Raw genomic sequence first — 14,239 nt, forward strand, 5'->3', positions numbered from 1 at the left:
TTTGTTGTAAAATACGCAAGCAAATGTTATTTCCTGGATTTACTTTTTTTCCAAATCAGTGTAACAGCCCCTTGAGGGAGGAAGAAAAAAAAAGGTTTGGCAATGACCGCTTTAACCCACTAGGAAGATCAACACAGTATCTGTTACAGCATCACTCAGTAGACTAAATGAGGGGTCATCTGAGGTTAGCCAGGGTCATCTCTGTGTCAGGGCCTGGTCAGTCAAGTAACAGAGAAAGGTTAAAAGGATCCACAACAAGGCTAAGGGTTAACAGGTTCTCAATTTCCTTGATGGTACTTTTTTAAGGAGTCAGTATGTTTGATTGATCTGCAGCTGATTGGTTTGACTGATGCAATTGTCTTTCCATCTGATATAGCGATTAATGAAATCACGGAAGCATTTGTCTTCAAAACGGATGGACGCTTTAAACTTCCAGACAAGCATGAAGGAACTGTGTCAGATCAGAGATTTTCTAATATTTTTCTGTTTGAAAACTGAATTTGGATTTCGTCATCACAATAGAACATGTCTGATTTTTATTTCTTATAAATGTGTCTATTATCGCATAATATTAAGATTAATATAATTTCGTCAGGATCCGGTATTTGCTGGTCAGCACCAGAATTGGGTCAAACAGTATTTGGAAATGTAGCAAATGCTTTTGTTTTTTAACCTACTTACTTAGATGCCAGCTGGGGGAGGTTGCCATATAGTTTGATCCAGTGAGGACTTTCAACAATCACAGAACTGTGACTGAAATTTAATTTTTGACTTTTCTGTGATTGTCATCTTACCCAGCATTATCGCAGTAGTCCCGATGCAGTAAGCACCACCCATCTGGTGCACCAACAGGTTAAAACAGATGCAAAGAATATTTGACCCACGTCTGATCATCGCATCATGAAGTAGTGGAAATGTCTGTTTTCTGACAGATATGTCAAATGGAGCTGTGTGGACATGGCGGGATGTTTGGTTTGGCAACCAGGGGGGAACATTTGGATCGCAGCTTTTATCACGTGACACAGGACGGGCACATTGTGTACGGGCACAGCTTAGAAAAACAGGAGGGCATCCTCTGCACGTTGGTGCCTTTTAGGTCCCAAGAGGCCATTTGAAACCCGGACATTTTGTTTTTTTAATGTTGCGTGTAGGTCTGTTTGTTACTACTGGAAAGTGTCCATTTTAAGATTTTGATAAAAGATGGTGTGATTTCTCTTTGTTATGAGCCACAATGAAATGATTATGTAATAGGTAGCATTAAATGTAATTATTGTAATTGCCCTGTACAAAGTGTGAGTGTAGTGGCATTTGGAATTTGTCTGCCACATTTGGCACCAAAATTTAATTCTAATTTGCTCTCCCAAAATATGTACAAACTTGGTGCCAAATGTAACAAGAGTGCTAAATGTAGCTGAATGACATAAATTGATGGAGCTGTTGTTGAACTGAATATGGCACTATCTGAGTTTACCGGTCCTTATGAGGCATAAGAAATCAGGAGGAAAGCTCTTGGTTAGAGCTGGTGAATATTTCTAGCTGTAGGCACATAGGCATACATGTTACACTTTTATATGGATTTTTTTTTGGTTACCACTTTGTGCGTGTAGTATTTATGTTGCAGTATATAGAATGTGAATTGCTGCACTCTGGACTGACATCCCTCAGTCCACCTGACTCAACAGCGATGTTAGAGAAGTGAGCTTCTGAATGGGACATTGGCATTCTGTTCAATGGATGGAAACACAAAGCACATTCTCCGGAATTTAAACATCCAATAAATAATTATTTTAGATACTATACCATGTTCTCATCAGACAACAGTGAGGTAAGCAACAATCAGTCCTGACTCCTAGAGAATGATTGATTGCTAAAGAATAAGGCTCCATCTTAAGACCCTTATTCAGAAAGTAGAGACATCAGATAACATACAGTAATCGTTATGCTGTAAATATTGAATAATGTAGATGAATGAACATGTCTTCTCCCAAAATGAAGTGGATTTTAAAATGAAACTCTTCAAACTTTCTACTTGAGTGAAGTTTCTATGTGCGGGCCCACTTTGCTGTCCTTCTCTATATAACAGCCACTTATAAATGTGCTCATAAAATGACACCGGACAGCACCTGGGGCCGCCGTCTCCGAGAGCTGATTCATAGGCTGAAGATGCCAAAATGACAGGGCTGTATTTAACTATAATGTAATTTATTTTAACTGCGTGAAGCCTAGTTTTCTTGCCCTTGTATCGGGGTTCTGTTGTGTGGATGAGAGACCTCTATGTGTGTTTGTGTGTGTGTGTGTGTGTGTGTGTGTGTGTGTGTCTGGTTGGGACAGATTTACGAGGGCAGCCAGTGGTCCCTGAGGAGAACACAAAGTGAACAATAGACTCCCTCTCAGACAGCAGACATCAAGCCCACTCTGTTCCTTTCTTGTCCTCTGTCTGTCTCTCGGTCTTGCTAAATACATTACATTTCCATATTGCCAACATTCAAAGCAAGACGCCGGGGTCGCCTATGCTCTTAGATGTAACAACTGAGACTTTTTAATGTTCTTTGATGTCACAAGTTTAAGGTTAAGAAAAAAAAGGCAGAAAAAGTACATTCTCTTTTCTTGTTTAACAAAATCAGATGTGGGCAGCAGAGGAGTGGAGGCAAATTTGCAGCAGGCCAAAAGCTGAACCTCAGTCTCCGCCAAGCTCATCAGTGTGTTATCTGATAATTATCCTCACCAAGCTGTCCCCTCACTTGCACATCAGATGACCGTGTTTACAAACACTCCGTCACATGGCCTCCTAATGACACAGGCACATGGACTTCCTCTTCCCTCAGTGGTTGCCAGGATACACGGGGTTGGTTACCGTGACAATAGCACGGTGACGCAGGTCAGGACCAGTGTTTTCCAGTAAAGAACCTCAGCCGCAGGATATTTTTGGAGGATTTGCCCTGAGGACAATAACTGGCTGTTACATGTGCTGAAGTGTGCGCCAGGTTACATGAGTGTGGATGGGAGCATGATCACAGAGCCACTGCTAATGTGTGCTGGATATTTCACTAAAGCACTGCTGATGATTTGGCCAAAAATGCATTAGCACTTGAAGTAGTTCCTGATGACAAAGTATTTACCATGCGTGTAACCTATTTGACTGCAGTTTGTTCTAATTTTCCAAGATCAGAGGCAAAACCCAGCCACTGGAGTCGGATTTCTTAGTTCTGTTGTTCACGTTTGCTGCACTTTAGCCTTATAAGGCAGCATGCAAAATCGCTTGAAGACAACATCCGAAACACAAAGCGCTGCACCTTCAAACGAAATCTCAGAAGATTATTTGGACAAGGCTTTTCTGCAGCGGGTGTAGCACTTCTGGTCCGGGGCGGCTGGTTTGTCCTTGTTCTGCAGAACATCAGACTTCATGTCCACCAGGGATCCACTGATCTTCAAAGTCAGAGTATATATACACTACAGTAGCAGGTGTATGAGTGTGTATGTGTGTGTCTGTGTGTGTGTGTGTGTGTGAGAGAGAGAGAGAGAGAGAAAGAGAGAGAGAGAGTATGTTCTTTACTACTGAGCTCATACAGTTGGTATGCCACAAATTAGTGTGTTATAACAATCACACACACACATACACAGACACACACAAGGAATTGGCTACATTTGTACTTCAATAGCCTGCATTGATTTTCAGGAGACCTTATTAGGTTGTGTGGACATTGTGTGTAACTGGATAAAAATATTCTGCCCTGTCCTTTCATTAACTTATCAGGCACTGGCTAACATTTACCTTTTTTAGAATGAAATGCACTCAGCAGTCCACACTTTCTGATAAAAGGCAGAAGTCACATTTTCATGCACACACACACACACACACACACACACACACACACACACACACACACACACACACACACTCACATGCAAACATGTGCTCTGAAACCCTCACACACACACTCATTGACGCACTGCATTTGACTTAATCTCGATTACTGCTCCCTCTGAGTGCCACTCCCTGCTTTGGAAGAAGTCATTAGTCCAATGAGCGGAGCAGATGGATGAAGATGACCATTGGTTTTTGTATGGATGATGGACGGCCACTGTCTCCCGGTCTAATATCATTATCTTAATCTACTAAAATGACCCGGCAGTGTCCCTCCATGAACACTGAGCAGCGACAGGCCCTCACACTGTTCAAGTAGTGAACAAATGAATGGAAAATTGTGTTGAGGCTTTGGAATTAAACCTCTTTTTCTTGGGTGCATTTGAATTTTGAGAGTCCCTTTGCCAGCGTGTCTGTCTTTCTTCCTGTGATACATATGCATGCTGTTCATACATGTGTGCCTGCAAAACCATACACACACCACACTGACCTGTTTGTGAAAAATGCTGGGTGCTGCAACTTAAACTGGGAAAGGATGTGGGTGCAATCTCAGTTAGAAATGACCATCCACCCCGGGGAAAAGAACAAATCCAAAGGACACGCTTCATACCACAATGGCAATTCCACAGCAGTTAGTGCAGTTAGAGAGCCACCTGTTGGATGAAATGAGACATTACAAGTAAAGTAAAACTCCAGTCTTGGCAATGTCATTGGTGTTGAATAAAATCTACTTACTGCACATTGGTTTAAGGGAAATATAACTTGGATGGAAGGAAGTTCACACACACACACACACACACACACACACACACACACACACACACACACACACACACACACACACGCACACACACACACATCTTAAAGCTATGTAGGAAAATCATATTTGTCTTCTCAGTTCTTTATTTGTTTATTCTGTATGTAATCACAGCAATCACATTACAGTCATTCTCCTAATTTTAAGTTTTATACAAAAGGAAACATGATGGTTTAAATTTGCCGTGCATGATCCCAAGCATATACATTCTTCTTATTGAGACCTAAAGTCTGTATCTGTTGTAGACTGTCTATATCTGACTAAAATTATGTTCAAATTCATTCATAATTATGGTCATAGTCAGTAGATTGAAAATGTCAAATATCTCCTGTGATGACATGTTAAATATTTTTCAATTCTGACTGTACCAATACTAGTGCCAGTAACAATACAAACAACAAATTTTAATTTCAGTAAAATCAAATAATTTGTTGACTTTTTCACATTGTGTGACATGAGGCAATTATCAGTTTATGCAATTTAAACAATACAGTGTTTTCAATAGGTTTGATTGGCCCATGGTTACCCAACACATAAAGTACCAAAAATGAATAAATGATAGTAAGTATAATAATTATGTTGCCCACAAGCACAAGTGTCAGGTATATCAGGCATAATCCAATAATGCAAAAAAAAAAAAAAAAAAAAAAAAAAATCCAAATGCTGTTTATCTGTTTTCCTCCTGCAGCTTTCATTACTAACCACTAGGGGGCAGTAGAGTCTTTCACCCCAAAAAACTGGATGCCCCCACCCATCAGTGCTGCACCTCTGTCCATCTGCACAACACCATCCCTTGCAGATTAGCAGCATGGATTTAAAATGTGTAGACTTTGCTTTCCACATGTGAAACTACTGGCCGTCATGCATTTTTATCCCTGATATAAAATAAATAGGGAACCAGTGTTATTGTTATGTTGTCACACTGACTCTTCCTGTTATATTTGCATCTCAACATGTGGTGTTTTTTGGTAGCCCGGGCTGCTGTGCGTATCACGGGAAACATCTGTTTCAACCAAACAAATTCAGATTGTGCCGCATGGTTGATACAAAACAAAATTGATTCAGAGGTAAATAAACAGAAGTTATGTTTTGTCAAAAAGAAGAAAACAACACGCCACACAGAAAAACTGACGTGAACTGACATTTCAGGACAAACAAACTCCCATGCTTCCAGGGGATCTCCCGCTCTGCATTATGGTCCGCTCCGCTTCAAACTGTTTTACGGGAATCTCCCACGTCAAAACCGCCTCGCTCAGTCATCTCTTACCAGCTGAATGGAGTTTCAGCCGCAGTAACCCTACACTAGCAGGGGTTTCAGCTGGGGAAGATGTGTGGGCTTAGTGGTGATAGTGCTTTATGGGAAAGAGGTCAAATGCTGGGGAGTGACAACTGAGTGTTGTTAATTACAGAAATTATAGTACAGACAAACTCCAGCGCACTACAAGACACTCACATTCAGAGTGTTAGAGTGTGTAGGCACACACATGCATGTAATGCACACAAGCACACTCATAAACACACACACACACACACACACACACACACACACACACACACACACACACACACACACACACACCACTGGCGGTGTCAGTACTGGGGCCTAGCAGGCATAGGCCCTCTGCACCCTTCCTTTTCTCATTTGGCTCAGACATTTTTCTCATTGGCTTAAACAACAGAGCAGGTCAGAAGACATAGACTGGTCAAACTTGATATCATTTTTGGCCCAAATACAAAATTCTGGGTCCTGCCCTCTTTTTAATATAACATGAAAGTCCGTAGGGGTGTGGAGTGTGTGCTACTAAATACACCCAGAGCCTACATTGTCGATTTTGCTCTATAGATTCTCTTTAATGTACATTTCTCTACTTGGTAAGATGCAGTGTGGTGGGTTCTGAAGCAGAGTGGAACAATTGCAGTTGATGCTCTTTGGTCAAGTCATATTATAAGCATTCTGCTTCCTCTCTGCTTGAGTCTCTCTGATAACTCCCTCTGCATCCAAGCTACAAAATTCTCACTCTACTCTATTGCAAAGCCTTTGCCTTCATTCTTTGCTTGATTCTGATTGTTTGAAATAATAATGAATATTTAACAGGGTTTCTTGCTTTGCCTCTTACAATTCTGTATGAGTTGTAGCTTGAAAAATCTGCTCAGATCAGTTAACCTAAACTCACTTTTGGGTTTTTTTTTCTCCTTGTTCACCAGCTATTTGCCAGTAGTCTTGTTTAACAAACCAACCAGAGTTAACATGAGTCTTCTGGCCAAAACTGACAGCTTCTACTGTATCTGTTAGTTAGTGTGCAAATTGTGTGTTTACAAGATAGTGATAGTTAGCTGACCAGATATTACGGCAAGCTGATATTATGTACTAGATTATACATCTTGTTAATATACCAGGGAACATGGAAACTATTTTTTAACTTGTTATGTTGAGGGAACATAGGATTGAGAGAACGCAGGGTGGTTTCAGTTGGAAAAAACAAACAAACAAACAAAAAAAAAAACATGTAGGGAACACAGAACCTGGGAATATAGGACCTCTTTCACAAAATCCCAATTTTTCACTTTTGCCCTTTTACCAGAGGATGGTAGAGTGGCCACACTTAACTAGCTGCACAGTTAATGCACCGCCATTTGGTTGGTGGGTGTTTGAGGAAAATTTTAAATGCAGTGTTTTAGTGGCTCACTGAGCTGGTGCGCATACCATGTGGAGGACACGCTCCCAGTCTCTTTTGCACGTCATCCCCTCTCACCCATCGTTTGTCTTTATCCTCCGTATACTCTATTATAAAGCAGATGTGCTGTTGAAATGAGTGTGAATGCAGCAGTGTGGAAAAGAAACCTCATGATGTGGTATTTTCAAGCAGCTAAGAGAGAGGGGGAAAGAGCACAGGGAAAAGAAAGGGAGAGTGAGAGAGCAAGAGAGAGAGGGAGAAAAGGAAGGAAGAGGAAATGCTTCAGCCCTGCCCTTTGATTGTGTTCAGTGTTGTAAGGGGGTTCAGCCCAACCCTGTGGGAGTACACACTCATTCCAAGGGACCAAGGGAAGGAAGCTGTCCCAGCCTCAGTCACCTCTCTCCCATTACCCCCCTTTTCTCTCCTCCCTCCTACTTCATAGAGCATTCCACAGACGCAGAGTCAGATAGCAACTGGCGTTCCACACTCCTCATCATCTCCTCGTTCTGACCAACTCCCATGCTTAATGTCCTCACATTTTGTCACTGATTTATGCACACAGTCACTGCTCCCCCTCCTACTGTTCAGTCTTTCCATGGATATCTTTGTTGATATGTCACACATGCTCCTCTCTTCTCTTCTCTTCTCTTCTCTTCTCTTCTCTTCTCTTCTCTTCTCTTCTCCTCTTCTTTACTCATGTTTCGTCTCACCTCATCACTGCCCTACTCGTCTCCTCCTGTCTTCCTTTCCTCCACCCGGAATATTTCTGCTCTGTTTATTCTCCAAAGCTCAAACTTCCTAACAAGGTAAAGCCTAACCTCGGCTCAGCTCTCGGGGCTCGGTGCTTTCACACCCAATATGGAAGTCGTCCTCCTTCCCATGTGCCTCAAGGAGTGTTGTTTACTGGGGACTCACGTGCTGGGAACAGCCCTGGGCATCGTCTTGCTGGACAGGCACATGGCTTTTATGCTTATCATAAAAACAGCTCAGTGGTTTTTTTTTAGTTCACAATGATGAAAACATTGCATATGATTTATGCCATTCCCAAAATGTCCAAAGCACTTGTATACTTTGTGTAATCCTGGTGAATGTAGTACAAGCACATCAGGACCTCACATAGCGTACAAAGAGATGCCATAAAACATACTAAAGACAATGGATTATTATGTATCACTCTGCATGCATAATTTATTATTGTGTAGAAACCTCATAACTCCAGTTTGCACTTCCACTGAGGGACTACTTGCTCTGCTATAGCTTTCGAAACCCTTTCAGAACCCACTGCATAATCTTAAAAATGTGAATCGCCTGCCTCGTCTGTAGCACATTGTTTCAGATTGAGGATGATGTAATGTGTTTATCTTGTGGCTGCTGCTTTCATAGACTTTGTCATAGTGTGGAGTAAATCTGTGCTCTGCAACAGACTGTCTGGTCTCCTCTGTCATGAAAAAGAACTGCATTGAGTTTGACCCTGGGAACCAAGTCTTTATGGGACTGTGTAGCCGGTAGGATTTCATGGTGCCACCCGCATTTGAAGCCCTCTAATTAAGAAGTCAAACTGACTTTCAAATGTTACCCCCCAAGTGCAAATATAGTCCCATGAGTGCCTAAATAGAAACTAAATATACCATGAAGTAATTACTCTTTTCACTCTATATTTAAAAGGGGAGCTTCTCACTTTCTGTGGTTTCAGCGCCAACTCTGTTTGCTCACCAGTGTATTTGTGAGAGAGAATTTACTTCACATTTTTCAGCTGATACAGTATACATGTCTCTGATTCACAGGAAACCATTTGAGTTTGGAATATAATGCTGATGTAAGTCACATGATGGAGGGTTTTTACTAGAATTTTGAAAATGTTTTTGGTTTCTGTTAAACACCACCCCCTGACCCATGTGTACACTTTAACCTTGGTACAGCTCTGTGTGCTGCTTTGCCTCCATATACTAGCTTATTCCTTGTGAATGAGGACCAGTGTTCATGTGGTTAAAAAAAAAAAAATCTGTTGGACCTCTGTTGGACAAGATTTAAGGCCTTGTAGCTGTTAGGTTAACCTCTAGCTGTCATGGACACTTAACCTCTGACCCCAAACCAGACTCAAGCTATTTCAGGTTTGTGTTACCGACCTGTGCAATAATTTTCACATGTTCAACTAATGCTGTCCATGGCTTATTTAGTTTAAATGTTTAACCCATAATGATAATAACCATAATCTGTTACAAAAATAATCTTTATTTCTATAGCGTTTTTCAAAACATGGTTACAAAGAGCTTTACAAAGGAGTAAATTAACAAGACCAGACTCTATATGAACCCTGCTTGCGGTCTGTATTGGAGACCATAGGTGCTGAATTGGCTGTCTGAGCAAAATGAGTGACTGAATGACATTGCCACATTTTGAAGGCCTGTATTGTTGGTAATAGGACTAAATGCACTTATATGATGTTCACACCAGAGTAAATTCTTCCCAGAACAGCTAAATTGTGCAAATATCTTGTTTGCCGTACTTTACAGTGAACGAGAGATGCTGGGTCAGCTTTAAAAGAGCACAACGTGAAGTGATAGGTTGGTTTCTCACCCATATAGTGGGTGAACATAGAGGGTTAAACATTCTTTAAACATTGTTTAAGGAATGTATGATTAAGGAAGCATAGATCAGAGGGAACAAAGTGTTTAGGGATTATACTTAAGATTTGGGAGAACAAAGACTAGAGGGAATACAGGCTTCAGAAACCAGGACTAATTGTGTAGCAAAACATAACAGACATGATCTCTACTCATACAATGTGAGGACTGGACATTGTCCAACCTCAAATCAATGACTTAACTAATCGCAAAAGATATTACACTTTCTTTGAAAAATGTGGCTCGGGACAGGAAGAATAACTTATTACATAAGGAGCAGCATGTTCCAGTAAAAGCATACAGCCTTCTCCTTTATTTGGAAAGCCTATGCCTCAGTGCCCTGTGCTGTGTTTTGATTCTCAGTCCTTTGAGGCGATCTGCTGTGGCTGACAATTTATGAGCCGCTGGTCCAGGTGCTCTCCCCTATTGACCCTTATTTGTAGACCCAGTGGGAGTCCAGACCGAGGGCTTGAGGGGGCGGATGACAAAACCCGTGTTGAACTTCAATGGAGAAGCAGCAGCTGTTACCTCGTTTGATGGAAAGTTTTTTTTGTTCATATTCAAAGTACAATTCTCTCCTCTTTAACCCACTCATGGCTTGCTAGACTTTTGATTTCTGATTTTCAATAACCTTAGTGGACAAAGGTCTTCAGTGCTGTGTTTTTCATAGAGTTATTCGGGGGCAAAATGTGGGTCACTTAAATGTTGACCCGAAATTATCCCAGACCTTTAAAATGCTTAGAATTTGTAGTGCTAATTGTGCATAGGCGTCTGTACTTCTAGCAACTGTGTACGCTTGAAAATTGTTTTACCAGGGTCCGAACTACAGTGCCACAGAGAAGGAAAACTTGAAAATGACTTCATCTGACAAACTAATGTGGCAAAGTAGAAGTCAGAAGGTGGGCTGGAACCGTTGTACTGTATATATGTAATCGAATAGAGAAAGACATCACACCATGTCTTGAACACTCACCAGACTGAAAATGTTTTGTCTGGATCATGAGGTGCTGTATCTGGAAGGTTTTTTGTCCATGTGTGTTTGAGTTTTGTCTATGTTCTTTTGATAAGCATCTCACTAAAACATCGTGGTAAAGCCCTGGGCCGGCGTGGTGACTAAGAAATCAGGTCGGCGTCTCGCTCAGGTCAACGTTTCACAAGAGCGACCTCAGTAGAAAGACCGTCTCACGCTGTTCCTGAGTTCACCATTTTATATTGAAAGCTGTACAATTGTATAAAAGAACTGTACTCTGCTAGTGAGAATCTCAACGATGATTAAACCAAAGACACTCAAGTTAGATTTAGTGGTTAGAAGCTCTGAGGTGTGCTGTTGAGCAACTGGAGAGCTCCACACCCTAGCAGAATAATGAATTAAGCCTTTGATACACAGCCAGTTTCCCAAGAGCACAACCCTCACACTGGACAGCATCAGCCTGCGAGCAGCAGATAATATTTGACTTTGACCACAGAACAAACACGCTGTGGAATTTGAATTAACCTCTTGCATTTTCATACCTCCTTGTCAACTATTCCGTGTCATGATTCATACTGCGCGACTCTCTTTGAATTTCATATTTCTATAATATTTGGGAGATTTTGATGAATTGTGAATTTTAATGACATTTTCTCTTTCTCGCCGTTTTTCCCCAGTGTGCCGAATAGCCTGCCACAAGAAATGTGAAGTAAAGGTAAGAGCTTGTCTCTTTTTCAAAGTTTTACCTGTGAAAGAAACATATTTGTCTTGTATGAATATTACTTGAGATTTTTTAAACTGTTTGTTAAACCAGATGGGTTGACTTCTCCATGTGGAAAAATACAATGTGTCAGAAAGTTAAGGTAATCACGGGATAATACTTGATGCTCAGTTTTTATGACTGATTTCCTTTGCTCATATCGACACACTTTTACGCTGCCAGTTGCGAGAAATTTAGGGCAACGTTTGTTTGCAGTGGGTTTAAAACAGTTTCTATCCAACTCAACACAAAGACTATTCAGTATTACTTAGCTGTTACAGCTTAGAACTAAAGGGAGTTGATTCAGTGGTCATATATAATTTCTTACACATTACATCACCTTTATGCATATTTTCAATGTCCTTAGTTAGCGGTAAATGAGAAAGGCTCCTAAAAAATATCAACTTTCCCTTTAAAATCCATGTGAGCTTATCAAGAGGAAATATTATGATTTACAGTAGGCGGAGTTGGCTGCACATCAGTGCTGTATGTGTGTGTGCGTGTATGTGTACATGTGCACGTGTGTGCATGCAGATGTGAGGTGGGTGGGTGCTGCTGTTCTGCAAAAAATCTGAAGAATCTCTAAACAAGTGCATGTTGTCCCAGAATGTGTTTAGATTGGACGAACTCTTGCGTCTTGGAGATCACCCTGCGTCTAAAAATAAAAGACCTCTGGAAAGAGTCACTGCTTGATGATCATCTTGTTTTTGGAAAGACAGGGAACACTTAGAAGAACAGAGAGTGAGGCTGAATACCCTGTGGGGGTGTTACAGAAGGAAGGGTGTGAGTGTGTCTGTGTGTGTGTGTGTGCGTGTGTGCACAAAGGGGCAACTGCTATGAGGGATTTACAGAAGGATTACAGCACTCTTACCTGAAAGACTTCCACGAATGCACACACATACACACAGCTATACAGTACATACACACCCTTCATCTGGTAGCCATTATTGAAATGGTCCTGAGTTGCCAGCTTTGCCCACTCCCCTCCTTTACTCACTACTCAGGAAATGCCAGGGGTGCAGACCCGACTAGCCGCACTAAATACAAAAGCGAGATAGGCCTCTGCTGGAAAGTTTTCAAGCAAAATGGCTGAATCTTGTTACTGTGCACATTTAACATCGTCCCTTTGCACAGGAATGTTACATTGTTCATGCCAGTAGATTAACAAGCTGCAAGTTGATGAGGATAAATATCATTAGAACTACTATTTCATGTAATAGTAACGTAAACTGTTGAGTCTACGTAGTTCTTGTATGTCATATGTTCTCATATGTTGGACTAACTCACTGATTGTCTCAATGAAATCATGTGATTATTTTTTTCTAGCATGTGCTTGTCACGAGAGTCTTCATAGTCCTCATTTCAGTCAACCCTCAATACTACATAGTGCATCTTTATATAAAGTAGTTGCACAAGTTGGCAGTGTGAAAATGTTCACTATTGGAGGATGTATTCTCAGAGGACAAACATTACCTGGGGGTGTCCAGTGATTTGTAAGACATGTAGAGATTAATGGTGATTTCAATCCGATGTGAATCTACCATGTCTTCAATGTGTTATGTGAAGATTCCAGTTGAAATTACCCTGCTTTGGTGAATATAATCCCTTGATAATAATACACTTGATAATAATGTGAATAATTTCAGAGTTTGTTTCTGGTGCCTGTTTTCTTCTTGGTCTTGGCTCCTTCTTGGTCTTCTTGCTCTTCTTGGTCTTCGTCCTCGTCTTCTTCTTTCTAATGATTTCTATCTTTCTCCGGGTGCATTTTCAGCACCAACTTTTTGTTTTGCTAAAAGAAAGTGATGAGTTTCGGTGAATCTCATTACCCTGTGTGAATGTGTTTCACAAAACACAGAGGTTGTGGGTAATTCATTAATTACACGGGGTCCCCTGTGTGTATTGGGCGTGTGTGACAGGGCCCAAATGAAGATAAATACCAAACCCAAACTTAAAATAACATGGTACCCTAAATAGACTGCCAATCTCTCAGTGCACTTTCCCTGTTCTCACAACAAACCACTCAAAATTTTGATGTTGATGTATTATAATAACAGGGCGATGAATGGATGGGTACACTACATGCTTGGTGAAAACTTTTGAATCGCAGGAAGTCCAGGGTCAAATTTGTGTGGGTAGCTCTTGAAGCACTGAAGCTCTGTAAAAATTAGGATTTCACCAGAATACATTCACAGTGTCTATATTCTGTATACAAAAGTGAAACTCCCTTTTCCGGAAATCACAGCAGTATTTCCTTTCCTAAACATTTATAGTGAACATGTTATAGTTTTGGCAGGAAGCAATTTGCTAACAACCCCAACGTTAAAAAATGCAGGGAGGTAACGCGACAAGGGCAAGCTTGATCACTATCAGCGCTCAATCAGGCTTGCATGGCCTTTGGGTATAGTTTTATGAATTATTTACTGCAGAAATCAGACGAAGCCCTTTTCCGTCCGTCTGTCTGCCCCACCACCCCCCGCCCCCAGTCCCCCAGCCTGGTGTTCAGTCAAATTCATATATGATCTTGCGTG

General features: G+C 41.1%; 1 protein-coding gene across 6 annotated transcripts in view; it reads left to right on the forward strand.

The window, feature by feature from the left end:
• Positions 1-14,239, forward strand: part of tns1b (tensin 1b) — a 167,291-nt gene that overhangs the window by 40,705 nt on the left and 112,347 nt on the right. For all 6 annotated transcript variants that reach the window (XM_030080373.1, XM_030080371.1, XM_030080368.1 and 3 more), the window contains exon 3: positions 11,629-11,666. In XM_030080373.1, coding sequence (XP_029936233.1) covers positions 11,629-11,666 — 38 coding nt within the window. The remainder of the gene's footprint in view (positions 1-11,628; positions 11,667-14,239) is intronic.

This window comes from Myripristis murdjan, chromosome 21 (genome assembly GCF_902150065.1).
Source record: "Myripristis murdjan chromosome 21, fMyrMur1.1, whole genome shotgun sequence".
NCBI classification, from domain to species: Eukaryota; Metazoa; Chordata; class Actinopteri; order Holocentriformes; family Holocentridae; genus Myripristis; species Myripristis murdjan.